This window comes from Phaenicophaeus curvirostris, chromosome 6 (assembly GCF_032191515.1).
Source record: "Phaenicophaeus curvirostris isolate KB17595 chromosome 6, BPBGC_Pcur_1.0, whole genome shotgun sequence".
Classification (NCBI taxonomy): domain Eukaryota; kingdom Metazoa; phylum Chordata; class Aves; order Cuculiformes; family Cuculidae; genus Phaenicophaeus; species Phaenicophaeus curvirostris.
Window position 1 is genome coordinate 435148 of NC_091397.1, and position 17189 is coordinate 452336.

The 17189-nt window shown below is 65.7% G+C and overlaps 2 protein-coding genes across 2 annotated transcripts; one reads left to right on the forward strand and one right to left on the reverse strand.

The window, feature by feature from the left end:
- Positions 1-1109: 1109 nt before the first annotated feature.
- Positions 1110-5512, forward strand: LOC138721761 (uncharacterized). The gene is made up of 3 exons (XM_069859171.1): positions 1110-1833; positions 3133-3336; positions 4403-5512. Exons 1-3 carry the CDS (start codon positions 1296-1298, stop codon positions 5422-5424), a joined length of 1764 nt encoding a protein of 587 aa, XP_069715272.1. The 5' UTR covers positions 1110-1295; the 3' UTR covers positions 5425-5512.
- Positions 5513-7706: 2194 nt separating this feature from the next.
- LOC138721766 (zinc finger protein 282-like) lies at positions 7707-13849 on the reverse strand. Its single transcript, XM_069859175.1, has 7 exons — positions 13778-13849; positions 11367-11750; positions 11157-11283; positions 10508-10621; positions 10040-10150; positions 9657-9776; positions 7707-8847 (listed from the first exon to the last, which is right to left on the reverse strand). Exons 1-7 carry the CDS (start codon positions 13799-13801, stop codon positions 8135-8137), a joined length of 1593 nt encoding a protein of 530 aa, XP_069715276.1. The 5' UTR covers positions 13802-13849; the 3' UTR covers positions 7707-8134.
- Between the last annotated feature and the right edge of the window lie 3340 nt (positions 13850-17189).

Below are 17189 nucleotides of genomic sequence, written 5' to 3' on the forward strand. Positions count from 1 at the left end.
CTGGGAGATGCTGAGGGCTTTGCTATGGGGCTGGGAGCCCACGGGGATCCGTGGGGCCAAGGTCTGGAGGTACTGCTGAAGGAGTCTCTTAGGGGCTGGGCGATGCTGAGGAGCAGCTGAAGGTTTTACTGTGGGGCAGAGAGGATCCGTGGGGGGTGTCATGGTCCGACAGCCTTGCTGAGGTCCACGGCTTGGACTTCGGGTTCTCGGCATAGCCGAGGGGTTTGCTGTGGTCCCACAACCTGCACTGTGACCACTTTGCCTGGCTCTTCAGGCCCTCGGAGGGAGCTCGAGGTGTTCACCATGGCCAAGGCCTTCACCAAGGTCTTCTCTCTGGCCTTGGCCCCAAGTTCCTCACCAGGAGCTTGAGGTGTTTTTTGTGGCCAACACCTTCACCGAGGCCTTCGGTGCGGCCTCGAGGCACTCGCCGTGGTCTTGATCTCTGCTATGGCCTGAAGGCCTTTGAGAGAGCTTGAGGTGTTCTCCATGACCGAGGTCTTCACTGGGGCCTTGAGATGCTCTCCATGGCCAAAGCCTTTGCCAAGGTCTTCACCATAGCCTTGAGATGCTCTCCATGGTCAAAGCCTTCGCCAAGGGTCTTCACTGTGGCCTTGAGGTGCTCTCCACGGCCAAGGTGTTCACCATGGCTGAGGCTTTTGCCACGGCCCCACGACCTGTCCAGCGACCGAGGTCTGTGCCACGGCCCTGAGGCCCCGTGGTGCTTCTCTGGTGCTTTCCCCATGGCCGTGCCGACCAGGTTGCTGTGGAGCCAAGGTGCTGACCATGGCCAAGTCCCTCGCTGTGGTGCTTGGAGGTGAAGGCCATGGCCCTGAAGTCACCGCTGTGGCTCCTGCCGTGGCCCTGGGCTGCTTGTCCTGGAGACACTTGCCCTGGTGGTCACCGGGGCACCTTGAGGGTTCTCCTTGGTCCCGAGACACCCCGGCCCCAAAGCGCATCCCTAGAACAGTTAGGGCTGGACGGGACCTCCAAGATCATCCAGTTCCATCCCTGTAACCCCGAGGCGCGTGCCACGGCCTCCGTCCCGGCCCCAAGATGCCACCGCGACCACCTCTCCCTCTCCGTGGCCGCCGGGAGCTGGCTGAGGCCCCTGGGTTCCTCTGCTTGGCGAGGGCTGGGGGTCCCATCCCTGCGCCGCCGCCGCCACCCACCGCTGCCCTTTCCTTTTCTCCCCTCCCAGGTGCTCTCGAGCCGGGGCGAGGGGATGAGGTGCCCCCGTGCCGCGTCGTGTGCCGAAGCGGCTCTTTAGATCCTCCCCGGCCCGGGCCTCCCCTGCCATGGATGCCTCGGGGGCTCTGGCTCCGGCTCCCTCCTCCGCGGCTCCCTCGGGCTCCCGCAGCCCCATGTGCCCCCCAGGAGCGGAGAGAGAGGAGTGGGGGCCGAGGTTCAATTGTGCCCCTTCCACCTCTGCCGCAGCCTCGCAGGCGATGCCAGCGTCTGGCCGGAAGAGGAAGGCCAACTTCTCCAATGACGAGACTGAGACGTTGGTCTGGAATGTGGTGCGGCATTTCAGCGCCCTGTATGGGTCCGAGGCCCTCCGGGCTCACCCCGTGCGGCGGAAGCAGCTCTGGACCCAAATCCAAAGCCGCGTCAACTTCCTGGGCTACACCGAGCGCTCCATCGACGACCTCAAGCACAAGTGGCGCGACCTCCGCTTGGACGTCAAGAAGAAGATCACCTCCAAGAAGCACCTGCCCGTGAACCGCGCCGGCGGGCCGCTCCACAAGCCGCGTCTCACGCCTCTGGAGAAGATGGTGGCTTCCACCTTCTTGCAGGCCAGCCACGACTCCGAGCCCGAAATCATCTTGGACCCAGGTCAGTCGCGGTGGTTGCCTGGGGAGAGTTGGAGCAGCAAAGTCCTGCGCTGCGTCCCCACCCTGTGCTCTCCGAGGGGCGTCCCACCTGGGGGATGTCACCAGGCCGTGGTCCTCGCCTGCTTTGGGGTCTGACGAGCGTTTCCGCGCTGTGCCAGCTGGTGTGGTGTGGCTCATGGAAGAAGTTCTTTGGGGTTTTGCTCTCATCCGTGGTTTGGGATGGGTTAACAGCACCCGGCAGGGCTGTGGTGCTGTCCTACCTGAGCAGCAAACCACCGCGGTTGGAAACCGTGTTGGAATTAAAATCCCACCTTGGAACTAACCTGGGATCAACAGACCTCCCAGGGAGCCCTCTCCGTGTTCCTGCTCTTGAGGTGTTTGCTATGGCCGAGGTCTTCACCACGGCCGTGAAGCGCTCACCGTGCTCTTGGCCTTTGCCATGGCCTCAAGGCCCTCACCAGGAGATTGAGGTGTTCACCACAGCCAAGGCCTTCACCAGGGTCTTCTCTGTGGCCTTGAAACACTCACCATAGCTTTGCGCTTTGCCACGGTTCCAAGTTCCTCGCCGGGAGCTTGAGGTGTTTTTCATGGCCAACGGCTTCACCAAGGCCTTCAGTGTGGCCTCGAAGCACTCGCCGTGGTCTTGGTCTTTGCTGTGGCCTGAAGGCCTTAGAGAGAGCTTGAAGTGTTCTCTGTGACCAAGGCCTTGAAGCACTCGCTGTGGCCGTGGTCTTTGCCGTGACCCTGAAGCTCTGTAGCATTTGTTTAGCTCCAACGCCTCAGAGATCCTCGAGGCGAAGATGTTGGTGGAAGACCCAACGTTGGTCTTGCAGTGGTGCTGGGCTGAGCCCCGGGGTGTCCCCTAGGAGACGAAATCCTCCCTTTGCCCTCTCATTTCATCAAAGGGGATATGTCCAGCTTCTTTGTGTCGCTCCTTCTTGTGCTCTTTGATTTTGGCTTGGCCCAGAAGGTCCCAGTGGGGACCGTGGGTGCCGTGGGTCTCATTTATCTCGGTTCAGGCTCGGGTTGTCTCAGCCAGACAGAACAGAAGGTCTCTGGGCTGAAGAAAGGAGTCCTTGTAGGACATTTAGGGGCTTCCGACCCTAGTGATCGTGTGGGACATCCTTGCAGGAGACCCACCTGCATCTCAGCATGACCGTGTCCCCTGCGCGGGGTGGACAACCCCAGCAGCGGTGTCCCCAGCTCCTGCAGCGTCCCCTTCTCCTGGGGAGTCCCTTCCACGGGGACACGGGAGCTGCCGGTGCCGCGTGGCTGAGGCTGGATCCTCTCCATCCCACAGATCTGTTCTTCCCTGGTGCCACCAAGCAGTCCTTCATGCACCTGCAGCCCGGCGCGAGCCACCCCAGCATCTACATCGACACCAACGGGCAACCCTCGTCCCTGCCGGACGTGGAGGGCTCGGCCGTGCCCCGCTTGGCCCTGCAGAGCCCGGACCCGTCCGTCGTCTGCGAGTACAGCCGAGGGGAAGGGCAGAGCAGCTCGGGTGAGGCCGCAGGACGGGCTTCTCCAGGGCTTCGGGTGGTGGAGGGGGGACGCGGGGTCTGGATGGAGATGCCCCAGCAGCACGGCAGCCGGGAAAAGCTTGTGGTTTGCACCCAGAGCCTGGTCCCGGTGGTGGGGCTGGATGTTCTTGGCACAGCACTCAGGACACCCTGGTTGGAGACACATCCCTGCGCCAGAGCAGCCTGGGTGATTGTCTCCTGGAGGCCCAGAGGGGTCTGGATGAGTAACGGGCGATCCAGAGCGGTTCCCCATCTGCCCGTGGGGGCTTGGTGGCAGGAGAAGGTGCCAAAGCCAAGGGGAGGCTGTGGCCGTCCTGGTGTTGTGCAGGAGCCTGGGGAAGTTGCTACGGGGGGATGAAGGGTGAAGCAGGCTGGGTCCTTGCTGTGTCCCTCGGGAATGTCCAGGGGGGAAGATGTCCATGTGTCGGGCAGGAGAAGTGGTTGGGGCTCACCAAAGCTCTCCTTCTCCTCTCCTCCTTCTCCTCTCCTCCTTCTCCTCTCCTCCTCCTCCTTCTCCTTCTCCTCCTTCTCCTTCTCCTCTCCTCCTTCTCCTCTCCTCCTTCTCCTCTCCTCCTTCTCCTCTCCTCCTTCTCCTCTCCTCCTTCTCCTCTCCTTCTCCTCTCCTCCTTCTCCTCTCCTCCTTCTCCTCTCCTCCTTCTCCTCTCCTCCTTCTCCTCTCCTCCTTCTCCTCTCCTCCTTCTCCTCTCCTCTCCTCCTTCTCCACTCCTTCTCCTTCTCCTCCTTCTCCTCTCCTCCTTCTCCTCTCCTCCTTCTCCTCTCCTTCTCCTCTCCTTCTTCTCCTCTCATCCTTCTCCTTCTCCTCTTCTCCCTTTCGCCTTCTCTCCCTTTCGCCTTCTCCGTCTCCTCTTCTCCTCTTGTCCTTCTCCTCTTGTCCTTCTCGTCCTCCTCCTTCTCGTCCTCCTCCTTCTCGTCCTCCTCCTTCTCTTCATTCTCCTTCTCGTCCTTCTCCTTCTCCTTCTCCTTCTCCTTCTCCTTCTCCTTCTCCTTCTCCTTCTCCTTCTCCTTCTCCTTCTCCTTCTCCTCCAGCCGAGTCGGGCCCGGAGCTGCGAACCCCGGACATGTCGGCCATTTCCCCGTCCCTCCGCAACGAGTCCCTGGTGTCGTACGCCTCCATGTCGGAGGAGGAGGAGCGGGAAGGCCGAGAGGTGGAGAGGAGCCACGGTGGAGCCTCGGGGATGCCACCGGGCCCCGACGCACCGGCGTCTGCGGAGGAGGACGTCAAGCTGTCCCGCCAGGCCATGCTGCTGCGCCGGTGCAGCTCGCAGGGCTCCGTCACCTCCGTGCCCGAGGACTCGCTGCACCCCGCGGACGCTCACTCGGACTGGGGCCACGAGGGGGGCTCCGACCTGCCCCCCGGCGCCCGCGGCCTCGACTCCTCGCACGCCGAGGAGCCGCCGGGGGGCCCGGGGCCGGAGGTGGGCGCTCTGCCCCGGGTGCTGATGGGGCCCACGTGGGAGAAGGCGGCGGGTGACGAGGAGCCGTCGAGCCGCTCGCCGCGCGCCCTGACCGAGGAGTCGCTGCCCTCGTCGGCCTCCCCGCCGGGCGACGCTCCCGCCGGGGCTCCCCGCGGCCCGGGCTGCTCGCGCCTGCGCGACCAGCGCCGCGAGAGCTGGAGGACTAACATCCGGCACCTGCTGGACCTGGAGGAGCAGTGGGACCAGCTGTACCACCAGGAGCTGGCCATGTGGCAGGAGGAGCGGGCCACGCAGCGCGAGGAGCGAGCGCGGGACCGCGAGCTGCAGTTCCGCCTGCTGGGCGTCCTGACGGACATCCGCGACGAGCTGCGCTACCTGCGCCAGGAGAGAGCCGGCGCGCGCCAGAGCCCCGCGCCGCCGCCCCCCGAGCCCCGCCGGGAGGACCCCAGCCCGCTCCTCGAGCAGCCCAAGGCCGAGCCCGGCTTCCCCGAGCCCCAAGCCGGCACGGCCGCCTGGGCCGACGCCGCCGTGCCCGCCCGCAGCCCCTTCGGCAACCGGGGCCGGGGCCGGCGTCGCGGGCGGCCGCGCGGTTCCGCTTCCAGACACAGACGCCTCTTCCTCGCCAACAGCTAGGGACGCGCGGGGACGCCGTCCCGCCGAGGACATGGGGTGCCGGCGGCGTTCCCGGCACGCGGGGCTGCGGCCGCCCGGGAACCGCTGGGCGAGGCCGGCGCCGGCGCGGCACGAGGGGCCTGGAGACCGCGGGGAGGGCGTGAGGGCGGCCGCGGTGCCGCCAGCCGCGCCGGCGAGCCCGGCGTGAGTGCGCGGAGGGCGCGTCAGCGGGGGCTGCGTGACAGCGCTAGGCGAGTAGGATTAACTACCTTCTGGGGGGTGGGGAGGTTAGGAAGAGTTAGTGGCTGGTGGGTGAACATTTTATGCAAATCATTTAATGACCTAATTTGCATATAACCGTAAACTTCTGTTAAAAAAACAAAATCCCCCAAAAAAAGCCAGAAAAAGCCGTCTCTGTGTCCAAGCGGAGTGTCCCACCAGAAGGGTGAGATGTCATCCAGAGGGACCTGGCCAGGCTGGAGCAGTGGGGCTGGGAGACCCTCAGGAGGTTCAACCAGGCCAAGGGAAGGTCCTACCCCTGGGTCGGGGCAACCCCCGGGTTCAATCCAGGCTGGGGGTGATGGGCTGGAGAGAGCCCTGAGGAGAAGGACTCGGGGGGCTGGGGGGGAGAAGCTCCACGTGAGCTCAACATGAAACCCCCCCGTGTCCTGGGCTGCATCCAGAGCAGCGTGGGCAGCAGGGAGGGAGGGGATTGTCCCCTCTGCTCCTCTCGGGGAGACCTCAGCTGGAGGGTTGGGGCCAGCTCTGGGATCCTCAGCAGGAGAAGGAGATGGAGCTGCTGGAACGGGGCCAGAGGAGGCTCCAAGGATGATGCGAGGGCTGGAGAACCTCCCGTCCGAGGACAGGCTGAGAGAGTTGGGATGTTCAGCAGAAGAGAAGGCTCCGAGGAGACCTTAGAGGGACCTTCCAGAACCTGAAGGGGCTCCAGGAAAGCTGGGGAGGGGCTGTTCCCAAAGGCTTGTGGGGATGGGACGAGGGGCAATGGGGACAAACTGGAGAGGGGCAGAGTTAGACTGGACAGGAGGAGGAATTTCTTCACCGTGAGGGTGGGGAGGCCCTGGAACATGTTGCCCAGGGAAGCTGTGGCTGCTCCATCCCTGGAGGTGTTGAAGGCCACGTTGGATGGGGCTTGGATCCCCTGATCCAGTGGGAGGTGTCCCTGCCCATGGCAGGGGTGGAACTGGATCATCTTTAAGGTCCCTTCCAACCCAAACCGTTCAATGACTCTGGCACCTTGCAGGGCTCCCTCCATCCTCCCTCCCATCCATCCCAGGAGCTGGTGGCTGCTTGGGCCGTGGGGCCATGGGGAGTTCCTGCTCTCCTTCCCTGCCTTGTGGATCCGTGTCCTCTTCCCCTGTGAAGCCTCTGAGCTCCTCGGCCACCCTGGTCCTTGTGCCAGCGCGGCTCTCCTGCTGTGTCATGCTGCTAATTTGCTGCTGGCCTGCGGTTCTTTGCAGCTCAGACCCTGGGTGCTGCGGGCGTGAGCAGCCCCCGCGCTGCTCCCCGGGGCGCGGGGCCGTGGGACACAGGACCTCGAGCCTGGTGACCCTGAGCTTCACCCCCCTCCTGCAGATCAGGGCTGGGGGAACGCACCCTGCAGCCTCGGCTGCCTGCGTGGCTCAGGGGTGCAGGACAGCTCGGGGTCCCCACGCAGGTGGCCCCACATATGCCGGGTCCCCAAGCAGCTGGCAGGGTCCCCAGGAATATGTAGTGTCCCCAAGGCATCTCAGGGTCCCCAGAAATATGCAAGGTCCTCAGACAGGGTGCAGGGTCCCCAGACAGGGTGTAGGGTCCCCAGAAATGTGCTGTGTCCCCAAGGGTGTGTGCAGGGTCCCCAGACACGGTGCAGGGAGACCTCATTGCTCTCTCCAACTCCCTGAGAGGAGGTTGTGGAGAGGAGGGAGCTGGGCTCTTCTTCCAAGGGACAGGGGACAGGACGAGAGGGAATGGTCTCAAGCTCCAGTGGAGCTCCAACTAGACACCAGAGAGAAATTTCTCATGGAAAAGGTCACTGGGAGCTGGTGGAATCTGCCCAGGGAGGGGGTTGAGTCCCCTTCCTGCAGGGATTGAAGGGCCGGGTGGCCGAGGAGCTGAGGGACATGCGTTAGTGATTGATGGGAATGGTTGAACCTGATGATCTGGTGGGTCCTTTCCAACCTGGTGATTCTATGATTCCCCTCTTTTCCCCATCCCTGATTTTTTCAGGTGCTTCCGTGGCCTCCGTGGGATGCAGGACCCTGAGGCTGGCCCAGGAGCCACCTGGGGCTGGGGGGTGAGGGGGCTGCAGCCCAGCACGACTTTATTCCGTATCGCATAGTCCATACAAAACTACACCCCAAGCACTGTACAGAGCGGGACGGGGCGGGGGGGCAGTAAAAATAAGCTGGGGGGGTGGGGGGATCTGGGGAGCAAGACCAGCAGGCGGGGGGGTGGCAGCAGGGAGGGGACGCGGCGGCAGAGGGGGGGCTGCTCCCCACCCTGTGCAGCGAGATTGTCTGGGTTGGGGGGGGGGAGAGTGGGGGGGGGCCAAGAGCCACCGTCCGTGGGCCAAACGAGGCGGGGGGACCTGCGGGTTCCTGGCCCCCCACCCAAAAATTAAACCCCAGGGGCTCCCCGTGGCCCCCCGGCCGGCCGCTCGTGTTTGGTAGGAAGCGGCGTGGCCGGCGATGCCCCCGTCCCCGGGGGGCGTCAGTCCGGGCCGAGGGGACCCCTAGTCCCCCGGGGGCAGGATGCCGGAGGGGGGCAGCGGGGGGGCGCCGGCCTCGGCCCCGTGGACGCGCTGGTGGTCCTTGAGGGACTCCTTGTAGCGGAAGCTCCGTCCGCACGCCGGGCACTGGTAGGGCCGCTCGCCGGTGTGGATGCGCTGGTGCTTGAGGAGGTTCTGCTTGCGGATGAAGCTCTTGCCGCAGGCGGCGCAGGCGAAGGGGCGCTCGCCCGTGTGCAGCCGCTGGTGGTTCTGCAGGTGCTCCTTGCGGCTGTAGCACTTGCCGCACTCGGCGCACTTGTAGGGCCGCTCGCCGCGATGGATCATCTGGTGCCTCACCAGCCCCGAGTGGCAGTTGAAGCTCTTGCCGCACTCGGCGCACGGGTAGGGCCGCTCGGCCGCGTGGCTCCGCTGGTGGATCCTCAAGCTCTTCTTGCCGCTGAAGCTCTTCCCGCACTCGGCGCATCCGTGCGGCCGCTCCTCCAGGGCAGCTGGCGTGGCGCTGGGGACGCTCGACGCCTCGGCTCCCGGCTCCGAGCCCGGCGCTTTGGCCAGTCTGTGCTGTGCCGGCAGAGCCGCCACCGCCACCTGCGCCTCGGCCGTGCCGAAAGCCGCGCCGGGGAAGAGCAGATCCCCCGAGCCACCCGGCAAACCCACCTCCTCGGGGGGCTCGGCGTGCGGGCACCGCTCCTCCGTCTTCACCAGCAGCGCCTCGCCGGCTGCGGGGAGGGAGAGGGTCTGGTTAGCGCCGGCTGGGGACACCGGCGATGTCCCCAAGCCAACAGCCCAGCCTGGAGAGGGTCTCCTCCCCACCAGCCCCATCCCAGCCCCACCGGGCACACGGGAGCCGCCGGTGCTGTCACCGCAGCGGCTGGATTCTCTCTGCCCCACAGATCTGAGAATCTTCAGAGAATCACAGAATCACCAGGTTGGAAAAGACCCACTGGATCATGGAGTCCAACCATCCCCATCAATCACTGACCCGTGTCCCTCAGCACCTCGGCCACCCGGCCCTTAAACCCCTCCAGGGAAGGGGATTCCACCACCTCCTGGAAAGCCTCTACCTGGGCCAGAGAACCCTTTCCATGAAGAAATCTTTCCTGCTGTCCAGCCTGACCCTCCCCTGGTGGAGCTTGAGGCCATTCCCTCTCGTCCTGTCCCCTGTCCCTTGGGAGAAGAGCCCAGCTCCCTCCTCTCCACAACCTCCTCTCAGGGAGTTGCAGAGAGCAATGAGGTCTCCCCTCAGCCTCCTCTTCTCCAGGCTGAACCCCCCCAGCTCTCTCAGCCGCTCCTCCTAACCCTTGTTCTCCAGCCCCTCCCCAGCTTTGTTGCTCTTCTCTGGACTCACTCCAGAGCCTCAACATCCTTCTGGTGGGGAGGGCCCAGCACTGACCCCAGGATTCGAGGAGCGGCCTCCCCAGGGCCGAGGCCAGAGGGAGAAGAACCTCCCTGGCCCTGCTGGCCACGCCGGGTCTGATCCAAGCCAACAGGCAACCCCCATCCCTTCCAGGCCACGAGCATCGCTCACCAGGGCCAGGACCTGGCAACATCTCCCTCTCCGGCAGCTCCCAGGGCTCGCGGACGCAGGGCTCCTCCTCTTGCTTGATCCACGACAAGAAGTCGTGCGCCGTGATCAGGGCGTCTGCACCTGGGGATGGAGAAGGACGGGGATGGGGATGGGGATGGGGATGGAGAAGGATGGGGAAGGAGAAGGATGGAGATGGGGAAGGAGAAGGATGGAGATGGAGAAGGATGGGGAAGGATGGAGATGGAGAAGGATGGGGATGGAGAAGGATGGGGACTCATCCTGTACCACGCAGGCTCAAGGAGGCAACAGCTCCAAAAGGTTTAGTGGTGGACACATACGGTTGGACTCCATCTCAAAGGTCTTTTCCAGGGAAACGTGCTCACCTGCACAGGGATCCGCCGGCATCGCCCGCTCCTCCGTGAACTGCTGCTCCCCTACAAAGGCCACCTCCTGCTTGATCCGGGACAGGATGTCGGAGGTGGAGATCAGCGACTCTGTTCCCAAGGAGAAACATGGTTATGGGGCCTCAAACGGCCCCGGGAGAGACGTGGGCGAGAGCCCATGGCGATCGGTGACCGTGGAACAGCACATGGGGATGGGTGACCATGGATCTCCCAGTGACGGATGCCCAAGACCCTTGGCCCGTCAGTCCTGGGGGTTCTCCTGGGGTCACTCTTGGTGTCCCTCGGTCGTGCTGAAGCGAGCAGAGCCTGCTCTGCCTCCAAACCCGCTCCCTGTGGGGCAGGAGCAGGGACAGCCTGGGCTGAGCAGTGGGGTGAAGGAAACGTGAGGCAGGAGGCAGCAGGGATGGAGGAACCCGGCGCTGTCCTGGCTCCTGGTCGCTGTCTCACCTGCGCAGGTGTCCGGTGGCAGCTCCCTCTGCTCCAGCTCCCTCTGCTCGGGGACGCAGGGTCCCTCCACGCGCTCGCCGCGGGGCTGCGTGTCGCTCCTGGAGAGAGCTCCATCTGCGTGAGGAGACAGCGCGGCTGTGGGGGGCTGGGGCTGCACCCCCATCACCGAGGGGTGGGAGGACAACACCCTGCAAGGCCCTCGTGTCTCTCCTGGTGGAGAAGCTGCCTGGATTTGGCAGGAGCCCTATGATGGAGGCCTGCGAAGATGCTCAGATCATTGATTTTGGGGAAGAAAGACCTTCTCCAGCACCTCGGGAGCGGATGGTATGGGCTGCCCTGTGTGGTGGCACCGGTACGGCACAGGGCATCATCTCACCATCCCATCCCATCACCATCCTGTCGTCATCCCATCACCATCCCATCACCATCCCATCACCATCCCATCGTCATCCCATCACCATCCCACCACCATCCCATCACCATCCCACCACCATCCCACCATCCCATTCCCACCCACACATCAGGAGCTGCAGAAGGTTCCCTCTGAAAGGGGAACGAGTCCCACCACCAACCCACCACTCACGGGTGACCATGAGACCCTCCAAGGTGACCCCAGCCTGCCGGGAGAGGGACAAAACGTCCTGCTTACCCAAGGAGATCAAAGACTCGTAGTTCTCCTTCACCAGGTTGCTGTACAGCTCCTTCTGCCACTCCTCCAGGTTCTTCCACTCCTCCGCTGAGAAGTAGACGGCGATGTCCACGAACGTCACGGGCACCTGCAGGGACCAGGACCTGGTGGCTCAGCAGCCCCTGCTCCCCAGGGGACGCGAAGGTCCCCCCCACCCATCCCGCATCCCACCTTGGGGACCTCGCCGCGGGGACCAGGGGGCAGCCGCAGCACCCAGAAGTTCCTGTTCTTGAGCAGGTTCTCCACGTTCTCCAGGCGCCGCTGGAGCAGCCCGTACTCCTGGATGAGGGTGCCCAGCACGGCCCACTTGCTCTCCAGCTGGTTCCCAAACTCCATGGTCGTCTTCTCGCAGTCCAGGAGCTTCTTCTCAGCCGTGCCGGAGCGACCCTCCAGGCTGAGCAGGCGGGTGGCCAGGAGGTCTATCTTCCTCTCCATCGCTTGCACTGTGGCCACCACGGTCCAGAGCGAGGCCTCCGCGGAGTGGAGCTGCGCCTCCCGCACGTGCGGCGGCTGCAGCGGCATCAGGTGCGGAGCCTCCACGTTCCATTCCTGCACCTGCGCCGCGGAGAAGGTGCCGGTGGGAGGAGGCCCACGGTCACCTCCCCGGGTCGTTCCCACGGTCCTGGCCCCGCGACAGGCACCGTTGTCCCCCGGTTCGGTGGCTTTTGGCTGCTGCCACCCCCAGCACCTGGCTAGGGACCCCTTATGGGGTCCCACCACCTCTGGGACACGTCCTACAGCCCACTGCTCCGTGGCAACGACCTGGCCAGGCAGGATTTGTCACCCGGAGCAGTTGGTGCTGCCCAAGCAAGCGAGAAGATGCTGAGCTGCCGTGAGCATGGACCAGGAGGGCCTGGGGACATCCTGGGGACATCCCAGGTCAGTGGTACCCAGGGCATCTCAGGGCTGGAGCCTGCATGGAGCATCCCAGGAGCATGAGGACATCCCAGGTCAGAGGTGTCCAGGGACATCCTAGGGACACACGGACATCCTGGGTCATGGCATCCCAGGGCTGGAGCCTACATGGAGCATCCCAGGAGCATGAGGACATCCCAGGTCAGAGGTGTCCAGGGACATCCTGGGGACACATGGACATCCCAGGTCAGTGGTACCCAGGGCATCTCAGGGCTGGAGCCTGCATGGAGCATCCCAGGAGCATGAGGACATCCCAGGTCAGAGGTGTCCAGGGACATCCTGGGGACACATGGACATCCCAGGTCAGTGGTACCCAGGGCATCCCAGGGCCTGGAGCCTGCAAGGAGCATCCCAGGAGCACTGGAGCATCCCCAGAGCATGAGGACATCCCAGGTCAGAGGCGTCCAGGGACATCCTGGGGACACATGGACATCCTGGGTCAGTGATGCCTGGGGACACGGGGACATCCTGGGTCAACGGTGCTTGGTCCCATCCTGGGGACACCAAAGCATCCCAGGTCAATGGTGACCAGGGACACAGGGCCAGCCTGAATCAGGGGTGCCCAGGGACATCCTGGGGACACTGGGAACATCTCAGGTCAGTGGTGCTGGGGGACACGGGGCCATCCTGGGACAACGGTGACCAGTCCTATCCTGGGGACACGGGAGCATCCCAGGTTGGTGGTGCCTGGTCCCATCCTGGGTCAGTGGTACCCAATGCCATCCTGGGGACACCAGAGCATCCCGGGTCGGTGGTGCCTGGTCTCGTCCCAGGGGCACGGGAACATCCTGGGGCAGCGGTGACTGGGGATAAGGGGTCATCTGGGGTCAGTGGTACCCGGTCCCATCCTGGGGACACCAGAGCATCCTGAGTCAGTGGTACCCAGTCCCATCCCAGGGACAAGGGGTCATCCGGGGTCGGTGGTGCCCAGTCCCATCCCGGGGACACCAGAGCATCCTGGGTCAGTGGTACCTGGTCCCATCATGGGGACATCAGAGCATCCTGGGTCAGTGGTACCCGGTCCCATCCTGGGGACAAGGGGTCATCCAGGGTCGGTAGTGCCCAGTCCCATCCCAGGGACACTGGAGCATCCTGGGTCAGTGGTACCTGACACCATCCTGGGGACACCAGAGCATCCTGGGTCAGTGGTGCCCAGTCCCATCCTGGGGACACCAGAGCATCCTGGGTCAGTGGTACCTGGTCCCATCCCGGGTCAGTGGTACCCAGTCCCATTCTGGGGACATCAGAGCATCCCGGGCCAGTGATGCCCGGTCCCTTCCCAGGGACATCAGAGCATCCCAGGTCAGTGGTACCCAGGCCCATCCCGGGTCAGTGGTACCCGATACCATCCCGGGGACACCAGAGCATCCCAGGTCAGTGGTGCCCGCTCCCATCCCGGGTCAGTGGTACCTTATACCATCCTGGGGACATCAGAGCATCCCGGGTCAGTGATACCCGGTCCCCCCCGGGCCAGCGATACCCGGTCCGCCCCCCCGGGACCCCGGATCGCCCCGATTCATCCGCGGGGCCCCTCGGGCCGGTGCCGCGGAGGGGAAGGCGGGGGGGGGTGGGGGGTGGTCCCGGCCGGGTCTCCGCGGCCGCAGCCGTGGGGGGCGGGGGGTCCCGGGGCTGGGGGGGGGTCCCGGTGTCCCGGTCCCTCGTCTCACCTGGGCGGGCGCCCACTCGGCCATGGCCCCCGGCGCTGGGTCGGGGCCGCGGGGGGAGCCGGTGAAGAAGGGGGGGGGGGGTCCGGGATCGGGGGGGGGGAGGAGGGGGGGGGCACCGGGGGAGCCGCCGCCGCCGCGAGCGATGCGGGCCGGGCCCCGCGCACCGGAGCCGCCTCCCCCCGCCCAGCAGCCACGGGCGCCCCCGGCCGGAGCCGCCTCCTCCGGGCACGGCGGGCGGGGCGGCGGCGGGGGCCGCACTGCCGCCTACCGGCACCGGGAGAGCCGGCACCGCGAGCACCGAGAGCATCGAGCACCGCGAGCATCCGCACCCGGCACCGAGAGCACCGAGAGCATCGAGCACCGGGAGCATCAACACCCGGCACCGGGAGCACCAGGACCCCCGGGCACTAGGAGCACCGAGAGCATCAACAGCCGGCACCGGGACTCGGGAGCATCGAGTACCGGGAGCATCGGGACCGGCACCGGGAGCAGCGGGACCCCCGAGCACCGAGAGCATCCGCACCCGGGAGCATCCGCACCCGGCACCGGGAGCACCGAGAGCATTAACACCCGGCACCGAGAGCACCGGGACCCGGGAGCATCGAGTACCGGGAGCATCGGGACCCGGCACCGGCAGCACCGAGCACCGAGAGCACCGAGCACCGGGAGCAGTGGGACCCGTTACAGGCACCGGGAGTAGTGGGAACCGGCACCAGGAGCACCGAGCACTGACACCGGCACCGGGAGCAGCGGGACCCGGCACTGGGAGCATCAACACCCGGCACCGGGAGCAGCGGGAGCCGGGAGCATCCAGCACCGAGAGCACCGGGAGCATCGGGACCCAGAGCACCCAGCACCGGCACCGGGAGCAGCGGGACCCGGCACCGAGAGCACCGAGCACCGGCAACGGGAGCATCAACACCTGGCACCGGGAGCAGCGGGACCCTGGAGCACCGACACCGGCACCGGCACTGGCACCGAGAGCATCCACACCCGGCACCGGGAGCACCAGGACCCCCGGGCACTAGGAGCACCGAGAGCATCAACAGCCGGCACCGGGACTCGGGAGCATCGAGTACCGGGAGCATCGGGACCGGCACCGGGAGCAGCGGGACCCGGCACCGGGAGCATTGAGCACCGACACTGGCACCGGGAGCATCAGGACCCGGGAGCACCGAGAGCATCGACACCGGCACCGGGAGCACCGAGCACCGGGAGCAGCAGGACCCGGCACCAAGAGCACCGGCACCGGGAGCATTAACACCCGGCACCGGGAGCAGCAGGACCCCGGAGCACCGACACCGGGAGCATTAACACCTGGCACCGAGAGCACCGGCACCGGGAGCACCGAGCACCGGGAGCATCAACACCCGGCACCGGCGCCGGGAGCAGCGGGACCCGGGAGGACCGAGAGCACCGGCAACAGGAGCACCGGGAGCACCGGGAGCAGCAGGAGCAGCGGGACCCGGGATCACCGACACAGGCACCGGGAGCATCAGGACCCGGCACCGGGAGCACCGAGCACCGACACTGGCACTGGGAGCTTCAACACCTGGCACCGGGAGCATCGGGACCCGGCACCGGGAGCACCGAGCACCGGGAGCAGCGGGACCCCGGAGCACTGAGCACCAACACCAGCACCGGGAGCAGCGGGACCCGTTACCGGCACCAGGAGCATCAACACCTGGCACCGGGAGCAGTGGGACCCATTACCGGCACCGGGAGCACCAAGCACCGAGAGCGCAGAGCACCGGGAGCACCGAGCACCGGGAGCAGCGGGACCCCGGAGCACCGAGCACTGACACCAGCACCAGGAGCATTGGGACCCGTTACCGGCACCGGGAGCATCAGGACCTGGCACTGGTACCGGGAGCATCGAGCACCGGGAGCATCAGGACCCGATACCAGCACTGGGACCAGGAGCACCGAGCACTGGGAGCGTTGGGACCCGATACCAGCACCAGAACTGGGAGCGTCGAGCACTGGGAGCACTGGGACCCGACACTGGGAGCATCAGGATCCGGCACCAGGAGCATCGGGATCTGGGACTGGGAGCATCGAGCACCAGGAGCATCGGCACCCAACACCAGCACCGGGAGCAGCACCGATTCTCAGCGCTGGTGTCGCTCTCGTTGCCTCAAGCACTGAGGAATTTGTGGATTGGTTTGAAAATTTGAAAATAAATGTCACCCACCCACGTCCCAACCTCTCCCTCAGGACCCCTGAGCAGCCGTTCGCTCTTATCTCATGGTCTACTGGCTTTGGTGGGTCCATCACTCCAAGAAGGACCTGGAGGGGCTGGAGCGTGTCCGGAGAAGGGACCGGAGCTGGGGAAGGGGCTGGAGAACAAGGGTTGGAGAGGCGGCTGAGGGCCCTGGGGGTTCTCACTCCGACTGCCCGCAGCGGCGGCCGGACGCGGGGCTGACCCCGGGGTCCAAGGTCCAGGTTTGGTGCTGGCAGCGGCGCAGCCCGAGCCCGCCGGCCGCGCCATGAGGCTGTGGCTGCTCTTCGGCTTGGCCGCCGCCGTGGCCCTGGTGGCCGTGGCCGACCACGAGGACTCCAAGAAGCTCGCCCGGAGGAGGGAGGTCGGTTGGTCGCGCGCCAAGGGAAGGTCGAAGCTGGGGGCGAGCAGGGATGGGAGGTGGGAATCCACGAGGAGGAGGCCGCCGCGGGGAGGTGGGAACCTTCCCCGACACGGCTCTGGCACCTCCAGAAGCAAATCTTGGACCCCCCAGGTTGTCCCCAGGACACACCGGTGGCTCCGGCGCCTGCGCCCCGTGCCGAGCCCCCACGCGTGGCCGGAGGAGATCCTGGAGGAGCAGCTCCTCCAGCCTCCCGCGTCTCCGTGCTGCTCCGGGCGCCCGTGGGCTGGAGAAGGGGCTCACGGGGGTCCACGCGAGCCCTTCGCCCCAAGGCTGGTGCCGCGGCGCGGCTGCTCCTTGCCGGCGTCCTGGGAGCCGCGGGAGCTGCCAGAGCTGCTCTTGCACAACCAGCAAACGTTTCATCACGGGGTGGGGAGGGGGAGCAGGCGGGGGAGGCGCTGGAGGGCGCGGGTGCTCCAGGGCCACCGGGGCTCTCCAGGGATGCTGGTGGCCCAGGGCTACTGGTGGTCTCCAGGGGTGCTGACAGTCCAGGGATACGGGTGATCTTCAAGGGTGCTGGTGGTCCAGGGCTATGGGTGGTCTCCAGAGGTCCTGGTGGTCCAGGGCTACGGGTGGTCTCTAGGGATGCTGATGGTCCAGGGATGCTGATGGTCCAGGGCTACAGGTGGTCTTCAAGGCTACTGGTAGTCCAGGGCTACGGGAGGTCTCCAGGGGCGGCCCTCACCTCCCTGCCCACACTCCAACCACCCATCCAGACCTGGGGGTGTTCTCACCAGGTGTCCCCAGGTGGCTTTGGGTTCCAGAGGAGC